This window comes from Chlorocebus sabaeus, chromosome 22 (assembly GCF_047675955.1).
Source record: "Chlorocebus sabaeus isolate Y175 chromosome 22, mChlSab1.0.hap1, whole genome shotgun sequence".
NCBI lineage: Eukaryota > Metazoa > Chordata > Mammalia > Primates > Cercopithecidae > Chlorocebus > Chlorocebus sabaeus.
The window spans coordinates 48,819,440-48,829,162 of record NC_132925.1 but is presented as its reverse complement, the minus strand read 5'-3'; the positions used below and the strand labels follow the sequence as shown (position 1 = coordinate 48,829,162).

The 9,723-nt window shown below is 50.3% G+C and overlaps 1 protein-coding gene across 1 annotated transcript; it reads right to left on the bottom strand.

Moving 5' to 3' along the window:
* Positions 1 to 2,007: 2,007 nt before the first annotated feature.
* On the bottom strand, positions 2,008 to 8,344 carry LOC103228071 (intraflagellar transport protein 122 homolog). Its single transcript, XM_073009816.1, has 2 exons — positions 7,547 to 8,344; positions 2,008 to 2,600 (listed from the first exon to the last, which is right to left on the bottom strand). Exons 1-2 carry the CDS (start codon positions 7,751 to 7,753, stop codon positions 2,478 to 2,480), a joined length of 330 nt encoding a protein of 109 aa, XP_072865917.1. The 5' UTR covers positions 7,754 to 8,344; the 3' UTR covers positions 2,008 to 2,477.
* Between the last annotated feature and the right edge of the window lie 1,379 nt (positions 8,345 to 9,723).

Here is a 9,723-nt window from a genome sequence, read left to right as displayed (position 1 = left end):
TGAGGTCAGGAGATCGAGACCATCCTGGCGAACACGGTGAAACCCCGTCTCTACTAAAAATACAAAAAATTAGCCGGGCGAGGTGGCGGGCGCCTGTAGTCCCAGCTACTCGGGAGGCTGAGGCAGGAGAATGGCGTGAACCCGGGAGGCGGAGCTTGCAGTGAGCTGAGATCCGGCCACTGCACTCCAGCCTGGGAGACAGAGCGAGACTCCGTCTCAAAAAAAAAAAAAAAAAAAAAAAAAAACCTCCCCAAAAAAAGGTCTTACTAGGCATGAGAATGAGTCCATATCCATTCTAGGCCCCAGGATATCACCGTGATGAATAGAAACGATCTGTAGCACTCAAGCAGGTGCCTGTCAACATGGGCAGGTTCTTCCCCCCCGTCAGCAGGACAAGAACATCTCCCCTATCCAAAAGGCACCCACTGAGCATCCGCAGTTCTCTGGAATTATGTTGAGCACCCAGATATGGGCAACTAAGCCCCGAGCAGTCGATGTGGGGTGCACTTGAAGGCACTTCATTGTTTTTTAAGAGACATTCTTAAGAGTTTAACCCATTTCCCAGCTCATAGCACACGAGGCGAGGCAGGCATTTTGACCTTGGTAAGACCTGACAAATGACAATAGTTGGACCCCATGGCCGTCAGTTACTTTTGTAGAGAGGAAAATTATGTTCCTTGCCTTCAGTGAAGACCCCTAGATCCAGGCCAGTGGATTTACAAGTGAGAGTCAGCAGCACTGGGCATTTTGGGCAATGGCTCCGAACAAGCCCTTTACCCCAGAACATACAGATGCCCCTTATGACACGTGGGTGGGGAGGGTACTTGGCAGAGAGAGCATGAGCTTAGGAGACAAGACTGTATTTGAATTCCACTGAGCTTTTGGCTGTGGACCCATGGGGACGTGGCATCGTCTCGCTGAGCCTTAGTTTCCTCCCACATGGAATAGGGAGAGCAACAGTACCTGCCTCATTCAGTTAACGTGAGGATCTAGAGTAGCATTAACATAAATCACGTGTGGGGCACAGAGCAGCTTATGTTATGAGGTTTAGTAGGCTGTGAGCTCCTGTCGGCCTCTCTCAGCTCTGTGCCCACTGAGCTTGGCACAAGGGTTGGCCCATGACAGGTGTTTATTATGTGGAAATGAATGAGAGAGACAAGACATTTGCGGATTTCCTCACTTTCCAACCAGGAATTCAAATGTGTCTCACATTCCTATACCCTTACAATAAATCTGTTCAGGAGAAAAAATGTGTACGCCTTGTAACAGACAGCCAGACAGCGCTGAGATACACAGAAATTAAGAATAGTGTCTAAGGCCGGGTATGGTAGCTCAAGTCTGTAATGCTAGTACTTTGGGAGGCTGAAGTGAGGTAATTGCTTGAGCCCAGGAATCTGAAACCAAACTGGGCTACATGGCAAAACCCTGACTCTACAAAAAAATTAACCAGGCGTGGTGGTGCGCACACGTGGTCCCAGCTACTTGGGAGGCTGAGGTGTGAGGATTGCTTGATCCCAGGAGGTCTAGGCTTCAGTGAGCCATGATTGTGCCACTGCACCCTGGCCTGGGGGACAAAGCGAGACCCTGTCTCAAAAATAAATAAATAAATAGAATGGTGCCTACCACCACCCAGCGCCTAGTTTCCTTTGCCCACTGCAGGCCTATTGGGTTTGGATGACAAGGCCAATACTCTCAGCCAGGAACAGCGGGGCTGGGGGTTGCTCCAGAGCTCTGGGATGCTCAGTTCAGACTGTGGGCCTTGCTTCCCAGGTGCATTTCTGGGAGTGGAGCTCAGCTCGTGCATTTGGGAAACCCCTCAACACTATCAGATTACTGGAGTCTGAGAGGATGGTGACTGACTATTCGCCACCATGAGGATACAAACCATTTCCTGAGAACCTACTGAATCCTCACAGCAGCCTGTGAGGTAGGTCCAATCTCTTTTCACAAACAAGAAACCCAACCCTTGAGAGATCGGGGACCCATCTGCCTCGGTCAGCTATAATGTGACAGCTCACACTGCCCACTGCTGTCTCCCCCTGTGTGGCCACTCTGCCCCTGGAGCGCGGCTGTGACCCGGATGCCCAGTCGCCAGTGAGCTCTGCTCCCGTGTCCTCAGGGCTTTTGCCTGCTGATATGGTTTGGCCATGTCCCCACCCAAATCTCATCTTGAATTCCCATGTGTTGGGGGAGGGACCCAGTGGGAGGTAATTGAATCAGAGGGGCAAGTCTTTCCCATGCTGTTCTCATGATAGTAAATAAATCTCACGAGATCTGATAGTTTTAAAAAGAGGAGTCCCTCTGCACAAGCTCTCTTTGTCTGCTGCCATCCATATAAGCAGTGACTTGCACTGCCTTGCCTTCTGCCATGATTGTGAGGCTTCCTTAGCCATGTGGAACTGCAAGTCTAATTAGACCTCTTTCTTGTGTAAATTGCCCAGTCTCGCGTACATTTTTTCCCGCAGTGTGAAAATGAACTAATACACCTGCCACAAGGGCTGCCCCTGAACCCCGAACCCCAAGTTCACTTTCTTGACAAATAAGAATGCTTCAACTTTTACCTCAATGCTGCTGATGAGGTCTTGTACTCTGATGAAGGCCTGTGGGGAAGAAATAAAGAATAAAACCAGCTTGCCTTCTTGGCTTCAAAAGTGGGTGATTGGCTGGGGATTGGGAAGTCAAGCTCACCTAGACAGTGAGCCACAGAGGAGAGGAAGGGAGCAAGCAGGGATTAATCATCACGTGTGCAGGAGGTTATACCACTCAGCGAGGCATGGCTTTATCCCCGAAATTGGAACATGCAAAGAACAGCAAAGACATCTCGGTTGCATCAGTCATTTTGGGATCAGGTAAAACAAAACCATGATGCCACAGTCTGTGGTGGTGCCTCCTTGGGAGACTCTCGACCCAAAGAAGAACAAGCTGGTCTGACCCTCTGGCGGGGCAGGCAGTATCACAGCAGGAGAGGGTGAGATGCATGGACTGATGAGAGACTGCCTGGCACATCTTGGTGACATGGGTAGAATGCAGGGGACAGCTATGCCTACCCAGTGTTGCCACAGACACAGGGGACCCAGAGGCCCTGGTACTGCAGAGGGAACGGAGGAGGAGAAAGCTGAGAGGGCATAAAGACAGATTCTGGAAGAAGGTGGAGGGGTAGGGAATGAATCCCACCAAGTCCATGGAAGGCAAACTCTTATGTAAATCCTAAAATTGCAGCCCTTGCCAGAGACTTTTAACTCATGGACCTCTAGAAGTTTCTGAGGAACAAGCAGACTGGTGTTGGCTAAGCCAGTTTTGCTGCTTTCAGATTCTGCCCAGGATTTGGAGGAGCATGAGCCACCAGGTCAGGCTGCTTTCAGGTGGCTTTGCTGTCACCATTTCCACCAGCTGTGCTTGCTTACATTGCCCCATTCAAAATGGGCTGACCTGTGCCTAGAGGAGGCAGCAGCTCTGGAGCCCTTTGAACCAAACATGCAGAGCAATCCTGACCACTTGCAGCCTCCACTCAGCAGCACGGCACCCTCCCTCCTGAAAAGATCTCGGGAGATAAGCGAGTCCCCGGCCTCTGGCTGCCTTGCAGGTGACCACAACACAGCTTCATCTTTTCATCCCACAGGGCCAGGCTTCCTGTCAGAGACTGGGGACCCAGGGAGAAACATGTCCCGGCCCCTGTCCCCCTCCACAATTCAGAGGCCCACATTCTAACCGGGGAGGCTGGCCAATTAAACAGATCATGACATCTAGAGCTAAGAGCTCTCCGACTATGAACCAGATGCTTGGAGAACACAGATGAATGGTCTGAGCATGAGCAGGGGCGGGAGGCAGCGTTAAGTGAGGCATCAGAGTCAGAACATGGCAAATAAGTGTTTGTGGAGAGGAAAAAACCTTTCTTCTTTCTACGAAGAAAAGGGCAATGTGGGCATCACATGGGCCAAGGAACAGAGGGGTAGCAGTAGCTGTTGTGCCAAGCGGCAGGTCTTATATGCTACCCTCTAGATCTGGGTTTCCTTAAAGCAACTTGAGAGGACAACCCTGCAAAGCCTGGCACGGTGGCCGAGAGGGAAAGGAGCATTCGAGGTCTCAGTCCTTGCTCTGAGCCTACTTCTCTGCTTCTGGGCTCCAGCCATCTTTGTGGAAAGGGGCCTGCTACTGACACCCTCTCAAGGGTCTTTCTAGCTCTAGGTCGGCTGTGCTGGGGTCTAGGATTTGCCCACTGAGAAATCTGTTTCTGAGTTCCTTCAGCCTGATGCATCCTGCAGTGTCACGGCTCCTGGTCAGAGTGGTCAGAAGGCCCCTGAATGCACTCAGTAGAGGGAAGCCTGGGAACAGGGAGGCACCTGCAGCTCTACTCAGGTCCTGGCCGGAACTCAGCAGCTCTTCTCTGCCATCTAGTGGGGATGGCAGTCCATCACTGGGGACCACCCTGTGCAAACTGGTGAGCCTCAGTGCCTGTCCCAGAGGAAAGAAAGGCAGGGGATACCGGATTTAGATGAAATAGCAACTCCTAGCCTATTGTCAACATCGTCTGGCTTTTTCAAAACATATCGTACTGATTTTCTTTGTTTTTGACACAGAATCTTGCTCTGTCACCAAGGCTGGAGTGCAGTGACATGATCTTGGCTCACTGTAGCCTCTGTCTCCCTGGTTCAAGTAATTCTTCTGCCTCAGCCTCCCAAGTAGCTGGGACTACAGGCATCCGCCACCACACCCAGCTAATTTTTGTATTTTTTTTAGTAGAGTCAGAGTTTTACCATGTTGGCCAGGCTGGTCTTGAACTCCTGACCTCAACTGATCTGCCTGCCTTGGCCTCCCAAAGAACTGGGATTACAGGCATGAGGCACTGTGCCTGTCCCATGTTGTACTTAACAGACATTTACTATATACAGTTATTTTTTAATTTAAATAAAATCAATGAACAGTGTTATTTTTAAAATCTTGTGGCTTTTTTTTTTTTTTTTTTGAGACAGAGTCTTACTCCAGCCCAGGCTGGAGTGCAGTGGCCAGATCTCAGCTCACTGCAAGCTCCGCCTCCCAGGTTTATGCCATTCTCCTACCTCAGCCTCCCGAGGAGCTGGGACTACAGGCGCCCGCCACCTTGCCCGGCGAGTTTTTTGTATTTTTAATAGAGACGGGGTTTCACCGTCTTAGCCAGGATGGTCTCTATCTCCTGACCTCGTGATCCGCCCGTCTCGGCCTCCCAAAGTGCCGGTATTACAGGCTTGAGCCACCACGCCCGGCCAATCTTGTGGCTTTAATACACCCTTTCTATTCTCAGGGAGTGTTTTGGGGATACAGGCTGGGGAGTTAAATAAATGAATGAATAAACTTAGTTGTTATACATTCAAGCATTTGTTGAGCACCAGCGTGTCTAAGGCAGTGCTAGAAAGTGTGCAGTGTTATTAAGATGAGATACATGTTTAGTTCCTGGGTGTAAGGAAGTGACAATCTAGAGGGAAGATTTCTAATTTAATTCCATGCCCAAAACAAACAACACCTATTTTAGGGATTTGTTGTCTTCCTCCCTGCTGGCATTTCTGGGTGGGGCAGGAGAGGGAAGCTCTTTCCATGGAGATGCCTCCTCCCTCCTCTGACTCTTACAGCCTCCTCCATCTCCACTTTCCTACACTGAGGACATCTAAAAATATAATCTAAATCATTGTGTTTTGTTTGTTTGTTTGTTTGTTTGTTTTGAGACGGAGTCTGGCTCTGTCGCCCAGGCTGGGGTGCAGTGGCCGGATCTCAGCTCACTGCAAGCTCCGCCTCCCGGGTTTACGCCATTCTCCTGCCTCAGCCTCCGGAGTAGCTGGGACTACAGGCGCCCGCCACCTCGCCCGGCTAATTTTTTGTATTTTTAGTAGAGACGGGGTTTCACCGTGTTCGCCAGGATGGTCTCGATCTCCTGACCTCATGATCCGCCCGTCTCGGCCTCCCAAAGTGCTGGGATTACAGGCTTGAGCCACCGCGCCCGGCCTATGTTTGTTTGTTTTTGAGACGAGTCTCGCTCTGTCGCCCAGGCTGGAGTGCAGTGGCGGGATCTCATCTCACTGCAAGCTCCGCCTCCCGGGTTCACGCCATTCTCCTGCCTTAGCCTCCCGAGTAGCTGGACTACAGGCACCCGCTACCTCGCCCGGCTAGTTTTTTGTATTTTTTAGTAGAGACGGGGTTTCACCATGTTAGCCAGGAGATGGTCTCAATCTCCTGACCTCGTGATCCGCCCGTCTTCGGCCTCCCAAAGTGCTGGGATTACAGGCTTGAGCCACTGCGCCCGGCTAAATCATTGTTACACAACGATCACTTCCCTTGTTTAGTAATGGCTGGCACCTGCACAACCATCCCTGCTTTAAATTCCCCTTTACAGCATCTCGGTTAAGCCTCATGACTGCAGCAGGCGTTCTCACCACCCTCATTTCAGAACGGGGAGGACTGGGGCTCTGAGGCACTGTGCCTGTCCCATGTTGTACTTAATAGACCTTTACTATATACAATTATTTTGTAATTTAAATAAAATCAATGAACAGTGTTATTTTTAAAATCTTGTGGCTTTAATATACCCTTTCTATTCTCAGGGAGTGTTTTGGGGATACAGGCTGGGGAGTTAAATAAATGAATGAATAAACTTAGTTGTTATCCAGGCTGGCCTGAGGTCCCAGAGCCCCTTACGTGGCACAGCTGGTTCTCAGCCAGGCTTCTTAGTCCCGGTCTGGTCCAGTCTCCTCTCTCTTCATGCCTACAAGTCTTGACCTAACCCAAGGCGGGCATCACATCCCTCTTTGCCACTCCTTCAGTATCAGCCCAGTAGTATGCACAAAATGAGCAGCTCGTTAATTGACTGTGGGGAGATAAAGAGGGAAGGGGTAGGAGAGAGGGGTTTGGAAGCCATTCCTTCCTCCATCTCAGGTTCTAGATGGAAACACAGCTCAGGAACATACATGGGCTTTTCCTTATGTGCAGAAAGGGGCCAGATGTTTTCAGCCATCTCTCTAGCTTTCATAGACTAGGCCAGGAAAGGACACAACGAATCAAGTCCATGAATCCTGCCATGAAGGTATGTGGGAAGTGCCCACATTGCTGTCAGAATCAGAGACCTTGACCTTAGTTGGCAGATGCTAAGAAAAGCAGCATTGTGTGCAGCATCATGGCCAGTGATTACACCGATAATAAAAGCCGCCATTTACGGAATGCCTATGATGTGCCAGGCTACTACCAGGTGCTTCCCATAGATGACAGCTAATAAGAGTGACAGCCAGAATCTGAGATGCTGCTCCTGGATCAGGCTTTACAGGAACCTTCCCATTCAATCTGCAAAGCTTTGTAAGGATGGGGCCTGTCATCACCCTACATCTATAGAGAAGCAATCTCAGAAAGGGTGTCACCTACCCAGGCCCACAGTGAGGAAGTGGCTGAGCTTAGATCTAAGCCCAGGTCAGCCTAACTCCAGAGGCTGCTGCAGTCTGTGGGCTTGCTGTGCCAGCTGGGTCCCCATCTGCCTTCTTAAGGGACCCCACAAGGACCAAACTCCAGCTTCTGCTGGCTAGATGCTTACCTTCTTTGCTGTTTCAAAATCTAAACCTTCTAGAGCTTCCATGGCCAGTTCACGCCAATCAGTGTCGGTGACAACCAAGCACGCAATCTGGTAGGCTTCCTTGAACAGTTTCCTATCCAGGTACTGGTACATGGGAGCAGACTGCAGGATTTCATCAGGGGTAAAAAAGAAGACTGTTTTCAGAGCCATGGAAAGAGCCAGATTCATACAGAGCCTGCCTCCGGATGCGTGGGACAATTACCCACGCCTGGGGAGCAGCCCTGCAGCCGTCAATCAGCACCCTGCCCAGCCTGCCCAGCCCACTCTGTGTGCTCCATTCTGCACCCCTCTCATGGCTGGGCCACTGTGCTCCACAGCACAAACTCTCTGCCCATCCTCCCCTCCTTCCCACCTGTGGGCCTGCCTCACCATAGGATGTCATCCTCGCCTGGAATGCCTTTGCCCCTCCCCACTCTCCCTCTGGAAAATACCTAGTTGGCTTTCAAGGCCCTATTGAAATGTCACTTCTTCTGGAGAGTCCGCCCAAGCCCCTCAAGCCCCCACCTCAGGTGAAGGAGTCTCAGCTTCCTCTGCCCTTTGTCCAGATCTCGGGTTGTGATGCAGTTACAGGCCTGTTCCCACAGCAAGGCCGTGCACAGCCCGTGGGCAGTGGTTGGTTGTACCAGCCTCCCTTGGCAGGCCCCCAGGCTATATTTGCTGACAGAATGAGTTCCTGGGAGGAAGGGGTCTGGGATGGCCTCTTCTTCCAGGGACTGAATCCAAGAAAGGTAAATGATTTGCTCCAAGTTATCCTGGAAGCCTCTGGAAACAAGTCTCCTGCTCCCTGCACTGGGACCAACGCCCTCGTACAAGATGGGGTTGCCTTGCTGTGAATGCCCATGAATAGTTCCTAACGACTTCTCTTTCTTAGGTTTATAAAGGGCTTTTGGCTGTCCCCATAGCCCTGTGCAGTAGGTATTATTTCTCCCTGGCTACAGCCCAGGAGACCGAGACTCAGAGAGGACAACTGACCTGTCCCAGCAAATAGCTGGCAATAGCCAGAGGTGACTGGACTCCAGGTTCTGTGCCCCTTCCTGCCAGGTATGTGGTCGTGTGTATATGTGCATATGTGTGTATGTGTTACCAGTGGAGAGTCTTGACCACAAGCCATCAGGTTCTTGGTGTTTTCAACAAAGAGCTAAACAAAATACACAAAGCCATGAAGGAACGAAGCAACAAAAGCACAGATTTGTTGAAACAAAAGTACACTCCACAGAGTGACAGCAGGCTTGAGGAAGAGGCTCAAGAGCAGCAGTTGCAAAATCTTCTAGGGTTTGAGTAACCTGCAGAGGTTTCCCATTGGTTACTTTGTTATACCCTATGTAAATGAAGGAGTGGTCCACAATCATTCTGATTGGTTGCAGAAGGGGACCAATCAGAGGTACTTTTCATTTTTTATCTGCTATGCAGTGCAAAGGGAGCCTCTGATCCTTTTGTTACTTCGGTGTGGAGAGGTGAGGTTTTCCTTTTGATTCAGTTCTAGGAAGTCAGCATGAATCAGCCTTAGGTTTCCTCCCTCCAGACCCTATTCTCCTGCGTCATGCGGGAACAAGAACCAGTCTGAGTTTGGCTAGGATGTCTTTAACAAGGAAGGGCCTTGCCCTTGTTTTAGGCCAGCCAGTGTGCTTCAGGGCCTGCATCTCTCCTGGCTTCCTGGGCAGGAAAGAGCAGTCACCCAGGACCTCTGTGCTAATGGTTCCCAAATGTGGATGTGGAAGTGCTGTTTTCTCTGTTTGGGGCCTTTATGTTTGAAATTTCCAGTCCCATTTTTTAGTTTTAGTGTTGAAGGCAAGTTTTTTCTTTTTAAGCTTGTGTAAACCAAAAGTAAAAGTCTACGCCCTCCATGCCTCCCTTGAATGAACCCCTCCCCTTGGAGAAGGGGGATTCCTAAAAAACTAGTTCCAACCATCATGGGCATAAGGGGTCAGACATGCCTCATTTTACCCTCCTCCCTTTGGAGTTTAGACACAATGGACCAATATTAACAAGAAAACTGGGGTCTCAAGACTGACAAAACAGACTCTGTAGCAATGAGGCAGGATAGTATCTAGTCTGGAGTCAGGGAACTTAAGGCCAATTCATGCTGAATCAAGGAAAAACACCAAGGTCTGGGTGGAAGCAGGGAGTCTGAGGCCAAT

Coding starts and splice junctions, on each gene's coding strand:
- LOC103228071 (XM_073009816.1), bottom strand. CDS start 7,753: ATGAATCTGGCTCTTTCCATGGCTCTGAAAACAGTCTTCTTTTTTACC. Junction 2,601..7,546: donor ATTTTGAAACAGCAAAGAAG/GTAAGCATCTAG, acceptor TCTTCCCCACAG/GCCTTCATCAGAGTACAAGA.